Source organism: Mytilus edulis, chromosome 8, assembly GCF_963676685.1.
Source record: "Mytilus edulis chromosome 8, xbMytEdul2.2, whole genome shotgun sequence".
In the NCBI taxonomy this organism is placed as follows: domain Eukaryota; kingdom Metazoa; phylum Mollusca; class Bivalvia; order Mytilida; family Mytilidae; genus Mytilus; species Mytilus edulis.
Window position 1 is genome coordinate 87942295 of NC_092351.1, and position 20499 is coordinate 87962793.

The window sequence follows — 20499 nt, forward strand, 5'->3', positions numbered from 1 at the left end:
TTTTTTTTTTTAAATACAGTTTTATAATTTAAAAAATTTGATGATGAAATTCAAATATAAACAACGAAATAAAATACATTTATATCACATCTTTTTTTCAAAAATTTTTCTCCCTTTCAAAACAATCATATTCACATTTTTAATTTCAAAAAATGCTACTAATTGTCAAAAATATAACAGTATATAAATGTACCTATGGCAAACTACGGTTCCATAGAATGTTCCTATACTCTTATCACCACAAACTCTACAAGGATGGAAACCAGTATCTGGTTGATGATTCTCTTTGTCTGTGACCGAGGGAAAGGTACCAGAGTATTTAAACTCTCCTTGAATGTAATGGTCGACAAAGGACAGGAACTTTGTCCAAACATCTTGGTCATTGAAACATTTCTTTTTGATAATAGATACCATTTCTGTCTTCTCATCCTTTGGGTTGAGTTGCTTCCCTTTGTTGGCCATCTGATTTTCTGCTTCATTTATAAGGGCTGTTATATATTGTAACTGTTTGATGACACTGACTACACTTTGATAAGATTCAAATTTAACTTTCTCCTCTGTTGGGCCGAAGTTCTATAATAAATATTTCTAAAATTGCTTAGTGGATTTGTTGGGTTTTTTTAACAATTTTTCGTAGATATTTGAAATTGTGGTAAACTTAACATACAAACAAAAGATGTGTATTTCATCAAAATAAAACAATAAAATGTGTGGTTTACCTTAAGTACAAAATATACCAATATAGATCTCCTGTAAAAAATAATTGATCCACAGTACAAAGATGTACTAAAACTTGCATTTATCTGTAGTAATTTTTGCCTTCCAATTAACTAAAAATATTTGGGTCAAATGATTTATTTAAAGGGTGTTGAGGTTTGACAGTGGGTTTGTTGTATATTACTATTACTTTTCCCCATCTTTTCATGTTATTTGATACAAAAAAATATCACTAATTGGATGCTTTTCACTCTATTAAAAATTGAAGATCTTTCAGTGATCGTTGGTTATTTTCTATGAACAATTCTCATGTAACCAGAACCTGAGGCCAAATCAAAATATATGTGTGGTTCCAGTAACCCGACCGGACCTAGTTTAAACCCCCCCACCCTAGAACTTTTTTTTCATTTCTGAAAAATAAATTTCAGATGATCTAATTTTGAGGATTGTGAATTAAAATAATATAAAATTAGTGGTTCTGTCATCTGAATTTCCATCAGAAGTATCTGTTATTGAAAAAATGCAAGAATTCATAACAATTTGTTGTCAAAATGCAACAAAATTAATGAAAAACGTAAATGACTGTCTTTATTTTGCAACCAAACGCTTTTAGGTGGCACGGTAGTATTTCCTGGCCCATAAGGGATAATGATAGCCTTTTTAGAATTTTCACCACTTTCTAACACCGCAAAAAATTCTACATTCACAGTTAACTGAAGTACTTTCATTTTACTATTCAAAAATGAATTTGAATATGTATCATGACCGTTTACTTTTTTTCCTATTTTTAAAAACCTAAGGCCACTAGTACTTTTAGGTATTTTATGGTGCAGTGAATACAAAATTTAAAAAAATTCTCAAAAATTCATTTTCATCTGTATGTAAAATTATTTCATATTTTTCTACACCTGATTCATCCCTCAGTTTGGGAAAGTATGTTCAGTTGATACTGTATTTTTTGTCCAATCACACTGTTTAGATACATTTACCTAAGTAGGGTACACAAAAGAGCAACCTAAATTCTGGAATGCAAATACTACCGTGCCACCTTAACCAAGACATAACAAACTTGAAACCAGTCATGACACCTATGATTCATAGACTTCTTACTTTGGAACATATTACAATAAAGAATACTAGTCTGCACTCATTTCTTACCAAAAAAAATGAAACATTACATCCCTACCCCATCTGGCAGATTTTCACTTTTTTTTCATTTTACCATTTTTACTTAAGGAGTGAACAAAACCCAAATATATTATGTTTCAAATCAACACAGAAGTCAAACATGGTGATTCAGGAGGAATTATTGGATTACCAACTATGTTTATGGTTAATCTGACAAAAAGAAACAGTTTAAGCACCAAATCATGAAAACTGATATTAAAGTCCATACCACATTTTACAGCATGCCTTATATTACTTTAAACATTTCCAGATTATGAGGGCAATACAACAAGAGTCTTTAGATGGCAGTTAACTATTATTCCAAAATCTGTTTGACAATACATGTACTAGAATACATCTCTAAGTTGACTGTTTGTCTATTTCTCATGTATGCATTAAGTTAAATTATGTCCCCTTACATAATCAATTTGCCTTTATTGTGTTTTTCACTGTCAGAAAATATTAACATCTAATGATATTTGCATGGAAAATGAATAAACCATTTAATCTTACTGATATAGCATCATAAATACATTCTTTGTCAAAAATAATGTCTAGTTAATGTACAGAAACCACTATTTCTATCTCTTTTTCAGACCAATATGAGAGATAGATGACTAAGTAAGAACCCCTTAACCACTTACTGGTTTCCCAAAAGCTCCTTCTGGTGTCATTTTACATTAGAACTACAAATTAAACCTCAAGAAAACTAGTATAGCTGTACTTGTGTTGAAAAAAATAAGAAATTATGCAATTTATTTATTTCAGTGAAAATAATAGGATGTACATGCAACCGAAGAATGTCGCGTCTCAAATTTCAGTGGTTGCACATGTGTCAGACACTGCGAAAAGTTAAAGCGAGCATTTATAATTAAAAATAATTTGCAAGTTACATAAAAATAATGAAGTTGTACTTTCTAGGTAAATTTTTACATTATTACCTACACATCAGCCAAAATTTGCTGAATCAGCAATATTTACTCTCAGGGGTGGAATTTAAGGCTTGTTTTTATCATAGTTGTCCTTAATCAACTTTTTATTGATAAACTTACAAATTGCATGGGTAAAAAAAGTTCCTTTATTGATTTAGTGTAAAAATATATATCCCCCTTAAGGTGGCACGGTAGTATTTCCTGGCCCATAAGGGATAATGATAGCCTTTTTAGAATTTTCACCACTTTCTAACACCGCAAAAAATTCTACATTCACAGTTAACTGAAGTACTTTCATTTTACTATTCAAAAATGAATTTGAATATGTATCATGACCGTTTACTTTTTTTCCTATTTTTAAAAACCTAAGGCCACTAGTACTTTTAGGTATTTTATGGTGCAGTGAATACAAAATTTAAAAAAATTCTCAAAAATTCATTTTCATCTGTATGTAAAATTATTTCATATTTTTCTACACCTGATTCATCCCTCAGTTTGGGAAAGTATGTTCAGTTGATACTGTATTTTTTGTCCAATCACACTGTTTAGATACATTTACCTAAGTAGGGTACACAAAAGAGCAACCTAAATTCTGGAATGCAAATACTACCGTGCCACCTTTAAAATGGCCGACTTCCAGTATTGACATGTGTAATACAAGAAACAATTTCGGTAAACACACGATTTTTTTCTGGATTTTGACAATCCAAAATAAAATTTAGAAAAAAATAAATAAAATTTGCCGATCTACCGACCCTATTTAAAAGTATGTAACTGGAACCACACATTTATTTTTATTTGGCCTAAGATCATGTAAATTATGAAACAAATACAAGGTTTTTATTAATGTGAATAATGCAACTGATAAAGTATCACAATAATAAGAAGTTGCATTCTTTTATCTGGCACATTTTTCTGAATTCGCAACAATTAATCTACAATATTTGCAATAATATTTCAAACAAATGCATACAATAATTTCAAAATTTACAGTAACCAAAAACTAGGGGCTCTCAAGAGCCTGTGTCGCTCACCTGACTCTACCTGGGATTTTGAAATAATATTAAAAAATGTAAAATTGTAAGAAAATGTATTATGATATTTTGAGGCTAAATTTGGTTTAAAATTGTTGAGTTTGCTTTCATTTCATTCAGTGGTTCTCTTAACCCTTTCACCGATTGCTGCCCTGACAGAAGCTACTCTGTGACGATGGCTTCCCTGGCTACTATTACTCAAGTGGGAGATCTTCATAATAAATGTCAATAAAAACTTGTCTATAGCTATTTGTGTATTTATTCATTCACTAACACCATGTTCACAGTTTTGTTTATGTTTTGACAATTTTTTCTTCATAAAATATTCAAATTTTGAAATTTTCTGCATTTTCTAGGTGAATTTCTCAAAATTCGACTTTCACCCCAAATCTTAATTTTTTAACCCAAAACAGCAAAAATTTAAAAAAATTTATGAGGCTGTACAAATTCCTCACACTGATCGATGTCCTTTCCAAGTGTTTTGTACATAAAACGACGATTTATGTCAAAAAAGTATACTAGTTTAGCTTCAATTCTTCCATATTCTTTCAAAAAAAATGTTCCCTCATTTCAAATTCTCGTAAATTCCGTAAATTTCCTCTGATTTTGACACGGTTTTCAACAAATGGAAGCGCCATGTTTACACTTTCATCCAGGTTATTCATCAAAGAAGGATAACTCATGTTTGCACTGTTTGAGCGGGAAATATAAAAGAGGTATTCCGATCCCGGTAAAACGGGACTCATCGTCAGCTGTCTGAAGCGTGAATCCCGGTAAACCGGGACACATCGGCGAAGGGGTTAAAGAAGAATTTGTATGTATTTCCCATAGGATCCTATGTTAAACTAAGTCCTCCGCTGGCTGCAATCTTGGATAATGGATCAGCTACAAAGTAACAACACTTGGTCAGCAACTATGCTATGTTGATTTCATTCCCTTCAGTGGTTCTCTAAAAGAAGACATCTGTATGTTTTTCCCATGGGGTCCCATGTTAAACTAAGTCCACCACTGGGGGCCATAATGAATGATGGATCAGCTACAAAGTAACAACACTTGGTCAGCATCTCATAAGGAACTTTCATGCCATATTTTGTTTCATTCCATTCTGTGGTTCTCTAGAAAAATTCTAGAATATGTTCAAAATGTAAAAAGTTAACTATGACGATGGACACCAAGTGATGAGAAAAAAAAGGGGCATGTCAAATAGAATCAAAATGAAAAGATGAATAAACTTACCATTTTTTTAATAAAGTTATTCCAAGCACTTTCTAGTCGTTTCCTCTTTTGAATTGTGTTCAGCTCTGTAAGCTTTGAATCAAACAGTGACATCATGGAGAGTTGTTTGTAATACCTTTCGTCATCTTTCCCAGCGCAGCCTTCAAATCTCTTCCTTTCTGACAGAGGCAGATTGTACCATTGGTTAACACACTTCACATTAAATTCAGACTAAAATAAAATAATATCTTAATAATTACATTAGATGTATGTTATTTTATGGGCTAACAGCTATATATATATAGCTATATCACTTCATTCCTCAATTCAAAATGAATTGATGACAAATTTCAAGATACAAGATTTTCAAGTGCACAGTTAAATAAACAAGAGGCTCTCAAGAGCCTGAATCGCTCACCTTAATTCTTTTGGTTAAATCTCTCATCAATGATTATTTTGGCTTTTCAATTTATTTAAATGTTTTTTGGATCGTCCTATTTTCTTCAAAAGCAAAAAAAAATAATCATTTTCTCCTATGTTCTATTTTAGCCATAGGAGCTAGATGTTTCTTGACATACAAGGAAATAAAATATAAAATTTATACTAGATACTCTGAAACTCATTTAGCCTAAGTTTGGCTGAAATTGATACAGCAGTTTCAAAGGAGAAGATTTTTTAAAGTAAGTCAACATGATGAACAAATTGTGAAAAAAGTCTTTAAAGGGCAATAACTCCTTAAGGGGTCAATTGACAATTTTGGTCAAATTGACTTAATTGAAGATCTTACTTTGCTGAACATTATTGCTGTTTACAGTTTATTTCTATCTATAATTATATTCAAGATAATAAACAAAAACAGCAAAATTTCCTTAAAATTATCAATTCAGGGGCAGCAACCCAACAACAGGTTGTCTGATTCATCTGAAAATTTCAGGGCAGATAGATCTTGACCTGATAAACAATATTACCCAACGTCAGATTTGCTCTAAATGCTTTGGTTTTTGAGTTATAAGCCAAAAACTGCATTTGACCCCTATGTTCTATTTTTAGCAATCACGACCATGTTTGTTGCTAGATCATAACTTCGGATACAATTTACAAACTAGATACCCTAAGGAACATTCAGTTAAAGTTAGGAAGTATTTGGCCCAGTCGTTTCAGAGGAGAAGATTTTTGTAAAAGATTATTAAGATTTACGAAAAATGGTTAAAAATTGACTATAAAGGGCAATAACTCCTAAAGGGGTCAACTGACCATTTCCGTCATGTTGACTTATTTGTAAATCTTACTTTGCTGAACATTATTGCTGTTTACAGTTTATCTCTATCTATAATAATATTCAAGATAATAACCAAAAACAGCAAAATTTCTTTAAAATTACCAATTCAGGGGCAGCAACCCAACAACAGGTTGTCTGATTCATCTGAAAATTTCAGGGCAGATAGATCTTGACCTGATAAACAATATTATCCCATGTCAGATTTGCTCTAAATGCTTTGGTTTTTGAGTTATAAGCCAAAAACTGCATTTGACCCCTATGTTCTATTTTTAGCAATGGCGACCATGTTTGTTGATAGATCACAACTTTGGATACAATTTACAAACTAGATACCCTAAGGAACATTCAGTTAAAGTTTGGAAGTATTTGGCCCAGTAGTTTCAGAGGAGAAGATTTTTGTAGAAGATTACTAAGATTTACGAAAAATGGTTAAAAATTGACTATAAAGGGCAATAACTCCTAAAGGGGTCAACTGACCATTTCCGTCATGTTGACTTATTGGTAAATCTTACTTTGCTGAACATTATTCCTGTTTACAGTTTATCTCTATCTATAATAATATTCAAGATAATAACCAAAAACAGCAAAATTTCCTTAAAATTACCAATTCAGGGGCAGCAACCCAACAACAGGTTGTCTGATTCATCTGAAAATTTCAGGGCAGATAGATCTTGACCTGATAAACATTATTACCCCGTGTCAGATTTGCTCTAAATGCTTTGGTTTTTGAGTTATAAGCCAAAAACTGCATTTGACCCCTATGTTCTATTTTTAGCAATGGCGACCATGTTTGTTGAGATCATAACTTCGGATACAATTTACAAACTAGATACCCTAAGGAACATTCAATTAAAGTTTGGAAGTATTTGGCCCAGTAGTTTCAGAGGAGAAGATTTTTGTAAAAGATTACTAAGATTTACGAAAAATGGTTAAAAATTGACTATAAAGGGCAATAACTCCTAAAGGGGTCAACTGACCATTTCCGTCATGTTGACTTATTTGTAAATCTTACTTTGCTGAACATTATTCCTGTTTACAGTTTATCTCTATCTATAATAATATTCAAGATAATAACCAAAAACAGCAAAATTTCCTTAAAATTACCAATTCAAGGGCAGCAACCCAACAACGGGTTGTCTGATTCATCTGAAAATTTCAGGGCAGATAGATCTTGACCTGATAAACAATATTACCCCATGTCAGATTTGCTCTAAATGCTTTGGTTTTTGAGTTATAAGCCAAAAACTGCATTTGACCCCTATGTTCTATTTTTAGCAATGGCGACCATGTTTGTTGATAGATCAAAACTTCGGATACAATTTATAAATTAGATACCCTAAGGAACATTCAGTTAAAGTTTGAAAGTATTTGGCCCAGTAGTTTCAGAGGAGAAGATTCTTGAAATAGTTTACGACGACAGACGACGACAGACGACGGACGCCAAGTGATGGCATAAGCTCACTTGTCCCTTCGGGACAGGTGAGCTAAAAAACGAATCTTGTTTTGATGATCATAGCAAAAAATGTTGAATGCTTCTATTAGTAATTTCAAAGGGATGTCAAAACCATGCATATTTTTTTTTTAGAATGAAGCGCTTTTTAAAATTTAATTAGGGGCCAGCTGAAGCCAACCTCCTGTTACTAGATTTTCTTGCTGCTTTGAAGACTAACATGGGGTCTTGGGCTAATATCTGCTCTTCAGTCAGGTTGTTCTCAATTTGACATATTCCCCATTTTCATTTTCAATTTTATGCTATGTTTCAAATAAGTATGTTCAAAGATTGTTTTTAGGATTTCTTTGATAACCTTGGCTTTTGTAACAATTTCAGATTTAGACAAGAGGCTGTTAATCTGAGTATGGTTTTTGACCACTATTGATACATTCATACTGTGACCCACTCTTATTAACTTCTATGTCATTTGGTCATACACACAAAAAAGTTGAAAGTAGTGTTAGTTTTTTATGTGTTACATATTTGTTTTTTAGTTCATTTTGTTCATTAGGCCATCAGTTTTCTGTTTGAATTGTTTTACATTGTCATTTCTGGGCCTGTTAAAGCTGACTATGTGGTATGGGCTATGCTCATTATCGGACCGTACTGTGACCTATAGTTGTTTATTTCTGTGTCACTTGGTCTCATTTGCAATCATACCACATCTTCTTATTTTTATATTTATTCCTTTTTGTTCCCTATGAGCAATATTATCACAATGGTTTTTTTATGGAATTATCTCCCTTTATCTATCTGGATAGTGTCATACAGACATAAGCTGAAAGTAGTAACAGTCTCCGGGACAAGTTTGCAATTCCGCTGAGTGCAAAAGTTGTCACCTTAATTTTTGGAGTTAAGTCAAAATGAAGTTGATAACTTGGTTGGTATTGGTTACCTGATATTTGTCCTAAAATTTTTTGGCTCTAGCACCACTGTTGAAAAAGTTATGCCCCTTTTTTCAACAATTTCCTCAGAGGAAAATTAGTTTTCCTCAAGGGAAATCAAATTTCCCTAAGGGAAAAAGATTTTTCCTCAAGGGAAATTGTTTTTTCCTCAAGGGAAAAAGATTTCCCTTAGGGAAATTGCTGCATAAATATTTCCTTTGAGGAAATTCTATTTCCTTAGAGGAAATTCTATTTCCTTTGAGGAAATTCTATTTCCTTTGAGGAAATTCTTTTTCCTTTGAGGAAATTTGCGGCTTCAAATTTTCCTTTGAGGAAAAACTTTTTCCTGTGAGGAAATTTGTAGCTTCAAATTTTCCTTGGAGGAAATACTTTTTCCTGTGAGGAAATTTTTGACAAACACTTTTCCTTAAGGGAAAATTCAAGACAACAAATTTCCTCTAAGGAAATCATTGTTCTTCAAATTTCCTCTAAGGAAATTTCTGAACATCAAATTTCCCTTAAGGAAATGTTTTCCCTTATTTTTACTAGTTAAACATTTCTTCACTATACCATGTATACAAACAGTGTGAATATAATTTTACAAGACTGAATAATTGATACAAATGATATTTAAAACTTTAATAAATGTTTGACTCAACATTTTAATGACATTGAAAATTCATACAGTCTGACTGTTTAGGTCTAGGTATGACAGGTATTGTTCATACTTTTTATATAACTTTAACTTTGATTTATAAAAAAAAAATGTAGCAAAGGATTCTGTTTTCTTTGTAATTGTTTCAATCCAATACATTAATAAGCAACCAATTTGAATGTCATACCATTTGTGGTGTTCTAAAGAATTTGTTTATATTTGCAGATTAAATAATAAAATAAACACGTCTTTTCCTGTTATTTTAAATTAAAATTTTCTTCTGTTTCAGCTTGTGTACAGTTATTCAATCCACTACGTAAGAATTCAGTGAATACATTATTCCATTCACTAAACATTTTTGCAAATTGTTCTTCAATGATCTTCTGCCATATATATATTTGATATGAAACAATGTATGAGGGAGTGATGTAAATGTGTGGATAAAACTGGTATTCCTTTTTTTAACAACAAAATAGATTTTTTTCTGCATTTCTCCTTTCTTTCGACTAATATATATAATATGTTGTTGCTTTTATACAATAGTGTTTTTGTGTATCTAGGATAGAACTCCATTTTGTTTATGGCCATTATCATGTGATTATGATGAAATTTCCTATTTCTTTTTTGCAGGAAAGCACACATTCCAGTTCAAATTAATCCAATTGCGCACTATGTAGATACATTTCAACTTTAAGTTTCCTCTTCAGTAATGACCTATTGATCATGAAAACCAAGATGTCTGATCACCTATAAATACAAAAAATAAAAAAATAAAATGTTATAAATGGAGAGAGAAAGAGCAATAAAAGTTTATTTTGTCATGTTTATTAACATTTTAAATATATTTCCTTTCTTACTTGTGAATGCTTTTGTCTATAGTTCTTATATTAGTTGATTTTGTGCATTTATCAATCTTTCAAGTTGAGGCAGTTTGTTCTTTATATTATATATATATGTTGAGCTGTTAAACCACGTTCTAAAGTAAGGGTAGGGTTGAGTGCTCATAAACCTGTTTTTTATTACATGCATTAGTTTTTATGGATTTTTAACTTAACCTGTCAGTTACTGTGAGTACTTAACTTTGTGTCTTTTCAATTAAGGGAAATGTATAAATTTCTTGCTTACTGTAAACCAACTAATTTTCGTGAGCGATTTATTTTCACAAGCAATTTATTTTCGCATTTAAAAATATAACATGCATATAAATTGTCGGGACTGTTTTTCATATATGTATCTTTCCTTGTTCATTTATTAAAATACATTAAGTAAAATTGAAAACCACAAAAAAAAAATAGCTGTGATGTAGACTAGAAAGTATAAAATGCAAAATAAAGTATTCGCGAAAATTTAGTTGGTTTACAGTAGTCCAGTCTGTGTTTTCAGGAAATTTAAATCATTGGTTGTCTGGTGGAGGGTTGTCTTAATGGCAATCATGCCACATCTTATATTTAATATAACCTTGCCATATTCCTATTGTGCCTGTCCAAAGTTTAGAGCCTGCAGTTTTTGTCAGTTTAGTCTGACACTAAACTTTAGTGGTTGTTGTTGTTTCATACTGTTCATATTTATTTTTTTGTAATTTATTTTGTTATAAACTAGGCATTTAGTTTTACAGTTTTGATTGTTTCAATTTTTCATCTGAGGGTCTTTTATAGCTGCCTACTTTGACTATAGGGTACGGATTTTCTCATTATTGAAGGTCGTCACAGGCCTACAATTGCTTTCTTTTAGCCATGATCAATAGTTTTCATATTTAATATACCACATCTTTTAATTATTATAGTAATCATGATAACTGTCTTTCAAGTTCAATAACTTTTTTAAAAATAAAAGTGGCCTTACCATTTGGGTTTAGTTGGCTTGTGCAAATTTTAAATTGCCTATCATTTCTGCTGTTTATAATTCTTAATTCTTCTATAGTTCTTGTCCTATACATAAAAGAGTAAAAGTTAGTATTGAATGACATCTTGCATCAATGTTTTTTTTGCTGTTTAATGTACATGATGTATATTAATGTGTGTTTAATAAAAATCTGTACCATGAGTGCTTGATAAGCTTGTTGCCCTTTTAGTTGGTCTTTATGCTATAAATGAATTTTAATGATCAACTAGAAAAACTATGAGCACTGCACAAATAAGACCCCCCTCCAAATCAAACAAGAGTGCACACGCTGAAATGTCTCGCCTTCTTTACTAATCATTGATATTATGTTGATAGTCCTAAGTATAAAGCCTTATTAAAAACTGTCACATAAACTTAACATTAACCAAGATAACTAAACAAAGACCAATGAACCATGAAAATGAGGTCAAGGTCAGATGAACCATGCCAGGCAGACATGTACAGCTTACAATGCTTCCATACAACAAATATAGTTGACCTATTACTTATAGTTTAAGAAAAATAGACCAAAACACAAAAACTTAACACTGAGCAATGAACCTTGAAGATGAGGTTGAGGTCAAATAAAACCTGCGCGACTGACATATAGATCATAAAATATTTCCATACACCAAATATAGTTGACCTATGGCATATAGTATTAAATAAAAAGACCAAAACTCAAAAACTTAACTTTGACCACTCAATCATGAAAATGAGGTCAAGGTCAGATGACATTTGCCCGCTAGACATGTACACCTAACAATCATTCCATACAACAAATATAGTAGATCTATTGCATAAAGTATGAGACAAAAAGACCAAAACACAAAAACTTAACTATAACCACTGAACCATGAAAATGAGGTCAAAGTCAGATGACACCTGCCAGTTGGACATGTACACCTTACAGTCCTTCCATACACCGAATATACTAGACCTATTGCTTATAGTATCTGAAATATGGACTTGACCACCAAAACTTAACCTTGTTCACTGATCCATGAAATGAGGTCAAGGTCAAGTGAAAACTGTCTGATGGGCATGAGGACCTTGCAAGGTATGCACATACCAAATATAATTATCCTATTACTTATAATAAGAGAGAATTCAACATTACAAAAAATTTGAACTTTTTTTTCAAGTGGTCACTGAACCATGAAAATGAGGTCAAGGACATTTGACATGTGACTGACGGAAACTTCGTAACATGAGGCATCTATATACAAAGTATGAAGCATCCAGGTCTTCCACCTTCTAAATTATAAAGCTTTTAAAAAGTTAGCTAACGCCGCCGCCGTAGCCGCCGCCTGAAAATGAAAAGGGAGTTTATGTCAAGATTTAAAAACCATTCACCAAAGTTTCATAAAAATTGGTGAAAGCATTCTTGAGACTATCCAAATCCCAATAGTACAATGACATAAATCAGAATTTTTTAAAATTGAAAGGAAAATTATCATTATTATGTTATACAAAAATAATTCACCAAGTTAAATGAAAATTGCTCAAATATAAAAAAAGAAGATGTGGTATGATTGCCAATGAGACAACTATCCACAAAAGACCAAAATGACACAGACATTAACAAATATAGGTCACCGTACCGCCTTCAACAATGAGCAAAGCCCATACCGCATAGTCAGCTATAATAGGCCCTGATAAGACAATGTAAAACAATTCAAACGAGAAAACTAACGGCCTTATATGTAAAAAAATATATTTTGTAAATACTTGATTAAATCAAAATGTTGTCATAAATAGCATAGACATCTCTTAGATTTGAGAACCACATGTGTTAATTGTGCGAGTATAATCGTGATAATCATGCACAAGATTGACTTTTAAAAGCCTATATATATTGAAATTTTCTGAAAAAAAGCATGCATTTATTAATATGACCAATTTTCAGAAAGATGCGAGATGATTTATATAATTGTTATTTCAGGAATTTACAGTAAAGGCTTTTAACCCCACTGCATTTTGCACTTTTCCCAAGTCAGGGGCCAGAAGTTATGGCCTTTGTGACCTTTGTATGATTTTTATTTTAGTTTCTTTTTTTTACATTGAGGAGTTTAGTATCACGTCCATTATCACTCAACTAGTATACATTTTTGTTTAATGGCAAGCTAAAGCATGCCTCACAGGCATGGATCCAGGGGGGTCCGAGGGTGGGAACCCCCCCTTTTTTTTTGGACGATCAATGCATTTGAATGGGGACATGTAGTTGGAACCCCCCCCCCCCCTCCATTCGTCCTGGGTTAGGAACCCCTCCATTAAATGGCTGGATCCACCACAGCCTCAGGTTGTGCGATTTTCTCGTTGCATTGACGACCCATTGGTGACCTTTGGACGTTATCTGCTCTTTGATCAGGTTTTAACTCTTTGACACATTCCCCATTTTCAATTTTATTTTCAGTTCTATAATAAATGTTAGACTTCTTGTTGATTTGGTTTCACATTTCGGCTTCGTCGGAGGAAAGCGTCCCAGAAATAAAATAGCCTTGCAAGACGTCATAATTATTTGGACTAGGTTTTCACCACCATCAATATTGTAAAGAGTGTCGCACTGTGGAAGAAACGAGTTTGGCGCGTTAACAAAAATATAATTGTCTGTGCTGACAGGTTAGTATATGTGTGCATACCAATATTAAAATTTTCTAAGCCTTCTTTTTGGATATTTTGTCCATTTCTTGGTAAAATACTATCAGACCTCGAGTGCTGTTGTTTTACAAAAACGATCAAGTAATGTAGGGGAAAGAAACTAACTTAAAAGACCAAAATAAGCCACAACTAATGGGGGTCTCATTGGGGGTTCTGTTCACGGATCCCGCTTAGTTACTTAGATTCCCGCATCCCGCTTACACTATTTAAGTAAGCAATTCTGATATTTTTGTAATTTCCCGTGTCCCGCTAAACTTCATTTCCCGTTTTCACGGCACAATACTTTGACTTTCATGTGTCACGCTTACAAAAAATCCGCCAGAATGATGGAATGATACAACGGTCACAAAGGACATGGCATATAGAATTATACTTTGAAAAATTTCATAAATTCAAATTTTATAATCATATCTTTAGTAATTAGAAAGTTATTTAATGTTTTAACGACACGCGCCTCAATCAATTGAGTGTCACCTGTGTAATCGATTGAAATTCATGTTCGCTCAACCTTGACCCGTTTATAATCCACTTGTAAACTGATTAAACATGTATATCACGGCCGACACTCGGCTAACCGAGAGATTGGTCGGTTAATCTATATTTGAGTATGCGGCTATATATGGGCGGTTGGTCTGTTAATCAGTCGGGTTGCCAGTGGTTATACGTCTGTTATGAGTAAAACGCACAATTTAATATTAAACTCTTTTAAATATGCAGATATTTGGCATATTATGAGAACCAAATCAAAAAAAGAAAAGTGTCTGACAAAATGATATCTATCATAGAACATTTTCCACCTGTAAAAACATTTCAGTCTGTGAAGTTTTCAGAATAACTAAAAGGCGCCGCGCAAGTATGAAGTAGTTATGCCGCGAGAAAGGAAGAAAGACCATTCACAATTTGTCTTGCATTGGTTTTTCTCTTTTTTAATTAAATAAATAAAAAATAAACCTTTCAAATATAGAGTTCATAAGATACAAATATTCCCTGTGGACACCTCCCCCCTTTTATTTGTGCTCTCTGTTTTAAACCCTAGACATAGGCTTTCGAATCTAATTAAAATTAAAACCTTGCTTTATAACAAATCTATTCATGTACCGGACCGGCAACTTTCTTTATTCAATACGAAAATCTACAGTGCCATTATACACATGCATTTTGTTTGCTTGGAGTCCCCGCTCGAAAAGAAAGAAATAGCCCAACTCCAAGATACTATTTTCCTGCATCACGTGATTTTTACCTCGTCGAGCTTACATTTGAATAAATACCGAATATGGAAAGTGAAACTACAATTCAAAACATAAAGTCCGAAGGCACAAATAAGAAAAAGAAAGAGTTTTTTTTTGGCAAAGGCCGCCGGTAAATTCTCTCGGTGTTCAAAATATACCTGAAATATTTGCTACTGCCCCTTATCTGTTCTATGAATTCTAACCCTGAGTTTTCTATCTGTTACTCCATGCCAAGAAATCCTCGCTAAAAATTCCGGTCGATCTCTTACGGCAGTCATTAGTAACTAAAGATTTGATTTCCTTTACGAAATTAATTTATGGCCTTCATTTACGTACGTGTCGCTTAGAACACGGCCATATACCAAATGGTCAATATTAATCATCCATGTAATTTGCTCTATGGGGTGTTTGCAGAATTTCAACATAGGCAATTTCTTGGCATGTTATGCGCATAGCAATTTTTTCAATAAAAGGCGATAAAAACAATTTAGATATCATTTAAAGAACACGAAATAGTACTTTGGTTCTAAAAAATAAATTGACATTAGTAAATATTTCATAATTATAATATAACGTGAATAATACCACGATTTAGTGAAAATTATGGGAATAAAGTCTGTTAATGGGTTGGACAATTAAAATTGTGTCAGTTAAGCGTTATTTAGCCACGACAATAGTTTTGCTACCTTTATATTTTCCCATTGAAAAAGTTAAGAATGAAATCTTTTTGAGTAAAAAAAATGACAATACGGTGCAACAGTATCCTTTTAGTAAGAGAATTTTTAGTTCGACTTCTTTGCATTTTATTGAAGGGTGTGTCACTTCAATATATCGTGATATGGATTGACCGCTGGAATATACATGTATTTATTATTAACGTTTTCAATCAGACCTTAATTTTTATGTCTGTTCAAAGTAGCACGTTTTAAAATCCGCCTGAAAGTGTCTTTCTAATACAACACAGGGTACATATAACGTATTGTCGTTCTTATATGCACGATATTTGTCACTGAGCGTTAAACCCTAATTCGTCAGTATCATCCAATTGGTTCTTTTCTTCTATTACTTAATCATATGTTGTTTACAAATCATTCTAGAGAATGAAAAGGAGCGAATGCAGCTACATTTGGTTATCTTAAGTTTTAATTCATTTTATTCCGTTTAGTTCCTTTCTACATAAGTGCAGAGGAGAACTGCAGTTGTCCGCATGTAAGCTGTAAGCTTCTAGCATTTGTCACCAATTTGGGTACATCGCAATCCGTTACTGTTTCAACACCCAGGTGTGTTTCATGTCTGTATTCTTAAACAATTATTAATTATCTCTCTTTTTAGCAATGCATCACTCTCTATACTGTCGTTTTCTGCTCATGTAGGAGGCTTTTATGTATAAAGTTTACTATACGGTATGGGTATTTCTCATTGTTGAAAGCCGCATTGTTGCATGCCTATACTTGCTTACATGATCATATGCACTTCGTTTTCAATTTGTGGTCTCATTTGCAATCATACATCTCCTTATTCTGACAAAGTAAACATAATGTAACTATTAAATGAATTATAAACCTTATGAATTGGGCCGTTAGTTTTCTCAATTGAATTATTTCTTAAAGAACATATGACCTATTTATTTCTTACATCTACTTTATTTAACTTTTGCGGATAGGATTCTATTATACTTTTTATTTGATGCTGAAAATATGAAAACGAAGGTATTCAAATGCTATAAATAAGCGAAGTAAAATAACCATTATTTTTTTTTCTTTGGTTACATCTTCTGACATCAGACTCGGACAATTTGGAAATTAGTATGGCGTTCATTATCACTGAACTAGTATATATTTGTTTAGGGGCCAGCCGAAGGACGCCTCCGGATGCGGGAATTTCTCGCTACATTGAAGACCTGTTATTGACCTTCTGCTGTTGTTTTTTTCTATGGTCGGGTTGTTGTCTCTTTGGCACATTCCCCATTTCCATTCTCAATTTTATTATGCATATGAACATTATATATATTTTATTTATTATTTCAAATATCATTTGTGACACCAATTTAATTTATTTCCAAATCTTAAAATCATATATCACCACAGTTCTTTATCGTCTCTTATTATAATGACAGAACGGGCTGTGGAGTTATATGATTATCGGCGATATGAATTTCATATATAAATTTTGAAATATTCTAATTTATCCATGTTATCTTGTCCACTCCATAATTCCATAAATTTGTCCTATTACTGTACTCAAGGATTTGTATAGTTAGAAGGATTAGAATCTTGCTGTACTATATAACGGATTTTTATATATTGAACCAAAAGTTAATTTGAAATTAACTTCTACAACATTGTGAATATATTGGTTTCTCAAACCGCTATGGCTATTACATTATAAAAGAAAATGGTCTTCATCTTCAAATGTTGAAATAAAGATAAATTGTAATAAAAAGGCATTGGCATCAGTAATAAAGGTATCTGTCATAGTACACAGTTATGATGATTCTCTTTTTGAAAAATAAAAAAAACGGTATGTTATTTCATAAAATAGTATTTACCTCTTGAAGTCTTTCTATAATAGTTCTGTAATCGGGTTTTGAAGAAACCCACGGACGCCACATTTTTTACTCTCAAATATCTTTCAAGGTATAATAATAGTATGTACACTCTTGTGTTAATAGGAAATGAAATCTCAGAAGCATTTTTTTTCTCAATTTGTATTTCAAAATTGGCTTCTTAAAAAAAAGAAAAAAAAAAGAAGAAGTTTATTTAGCAATTTCCTTCAAACAAAATAAAACAAAGGCAAAGTAAACACAAAATTCAATTTTTAATTTTTCTTTCATCATCTTGAAATTATACCACGCTAAACCGTTAGGTTTATTCAACAACTACCATTAACTAATCAATTAGTAACGATCAAAGACAATTGTTTATTCGATAAGGTTGATTGGACATGATAATTGTGAATTTGCAATATGCCGTTGTTCACGTGTCGAATGGCACGCGCTGATAAGAAAAGGCATTTAACTTCAAAATTACAATATCTATTGATATCAAACTTTATAATTATGAGTAATATACTTATATCCATGTTTTGTGTGGTCCTTAAACATCGTTTTAGTGTCCTTAGTTCAAAAACTTTCTTCTTAGTGCACTAAGTAGTCCTTTGCGGTATTTCTACACACTGCCACTGGTACATATATGGCTTCATCGTTAGGCTAATAAAGAATTACCTTAACTGATAAAAAGGTAAGGAATGTGAATTTGTTAAGAACTTTTTCTAAAATATTTGAACAATGATAAAAACATTATCCTTGCCTATTTGTCCACTTACTAAAAAGGTATGGCCAATGTCCGGTTTATTTGTTTCGTTATTTGGTTCCCATGTTCAAATAAATTGATGCATTTAATAATAAATCCTTGCTAATATAGAAAAGCAACTCAAACTTCTCATCTGGACTTTAGTCTGTATATATCGGCCCCTTCTCTGTTTTGGGATTGAAAAAAAAATATCTTTAATAAAAAATGCGGTTTTGAGCCAATTTCTTTCTTTTTAATTTGGTAACACGTTAGTCAATCAGTGACACTAATATAGTATATTACCAATAATAAGGCCATATATTTAAAGCTGTTCAAAATTCTGTACATTATATGTACGTGTATCAGATCGAACATTTTTTTTTAATTGTCGTATATATAAAAAGAATTACTATAAGTTATCTAGTATGAAATATGTCCACTGGACCGACCGTGCAAGTACTGTATATATAGCTAGTCAAGGTCGTTAAAAACTTCCATTTGTTGTTGTCCACTGGAAATAAGCTCTTTAAAACACGAATCCCCGTTTATACTCAATGCCAAATTTATTTGTTAATATTTTTTAATCTTTCTCTTATGATTTTATCATAATATCTTTTTTGATTTTTTTTGTGTGGTTGAACATGAAATTGACACCGATGCTACAAAGAGAATTTGTTTAATGTCATCTGTTGCAATATATACTAAGTATTACACGTGGACAGGATGTTCCCCAGAAAATAAGTTATACACACCCGAAGGGTACACGCTAATGTCATATGGAAAATTACTGGGTCACCTGTAAGATGGTAATCAGCCATGCGACTAATCTGGTGACTGACTGACCATGTCACTACGGTATAAAAAGTTTATCGTGAGATCGAAATGAAATATTCATTTTAATTAAAAAATTAAGAACTAAAGGATTTATCATTATTATGAAGTTAAATAATTCAACCAAATCGTATTATCCAAAAAGGTTATATACATATATGTTTTATCTATACCGGGAAAAAATTAAAACTGTATTTATAATTTAAATTTATTTTATAGAAATCCTTGTCTCTTGAAATGGAACTCACGCATGCCTAATTAAGATTTATAAATTTATTTAAAAATATAACAAATATTTAGATTTGATATTAAATTAAAGTTACCTTTCCGTGCTATAATTTATTTGATATGACATGAATTTAACTATTTTTGTTGAGGAATTTAAGGGTTTGTCCAAACAACGTGTATGTTATTAGTATTTCACATGACCTGTTTTCGCCTTGAAGCTCATTATACAGAGCGTTTCAGACAAGATTATGAAAATAACGTGCACGATACTTTTTTCGATCATCGTGAAGTGACAATTTTAATTCCCATTCCTCCATGCATTCGACCCCTGTTCAATTGTATATTTATAATTCCTCGTGCTTTTAATTACCCCTCTAGTTGATTACCGTTATGCCAACAGAAACCGGGACTTGATTTACATGTAAAATCAGGGGCGGATCCAGCCACGATAAAGGGGATTAAACAACTACATGTCTCCATTTGATAAGGGCTGTCGTTATCGCTTGGTTTCTCTGACCTCACCAGAGACATATATACATATATGTGTATATATGTCTCTGCCTCACCCTATTCATAAAATTTAGATTTCAAAAGTGTATACCTTTTCATATATTGTGTAGGTTAAAATGATTGCTCACAAAAGGGGAGTCCAGCACCCGGATTCCACCCCCTTCGACCCGCCACAGAATATGAAATTGTTATTTAAAAGTCACATACTAGTACTAGATCTGAGCACCTGTTTTGGGATACATATACATATAGCTAATTTACCGTAAATAACTGCGAGAAAATGAATAATACACAAGTTGATAATTGTCTCTTCTCTGCTAATTAATGTGCATGCAATATAATATTCACTCTGATTTACTTGTGAGACCACCGACACTAATAAAATTTACCTCGATTAATACCCGGGTATTACATCTATGGTGCTCCGTTACTGGGAAGATCATATCGGATCCGATCAATTTATTGGTTCCATTCCCCCAATAGACCACTTTCGA

General features: G+C 32.3%; 1 protein-coding gene and 1 long non-coding RNA gene across 2 annotated transcripts in view; both read right to left on the reverse strand.

The window, feature by feature from the left end:
* LOC139486567 (SWI/SNF-related matrix-associated actin-dependent regulator of chromatin subfamily A member 5-like) overlaps nt 1–20499 on the reverse strand; it is an 83276-nt gene that overhangs the window by 10025 nt on the left and 52752 nt on the right. Inside the window, exons 24-25 of the mRNA XM_071271491.1 lie at nt 5087–5296; nt 194–573 (exon numbers count right to left, since the gene is read on the reverse strand). Of these exons, the coding sequence (XP_071127592.1) occupies nt 194–573; nt 5087–5296 (590 nt within the window). The remainder of the gene's footprint in view (nt 1–193; nt 574–5086; nt 5297–20499) is intronic.
* LOC139486575 (uncharacterized) lies at nt 9345–14230 on the reverse strand. The gene is made up of 3 exons (XR_011655609.1): nt 13899–14230; nt 11218–11303; nt 9345–10122 (listed from the first exon to the last, which is right to left on the reverse strand). It is a non-coding gene; the product is annotated as an uncharacterized lncRNA (long non-coding RNA).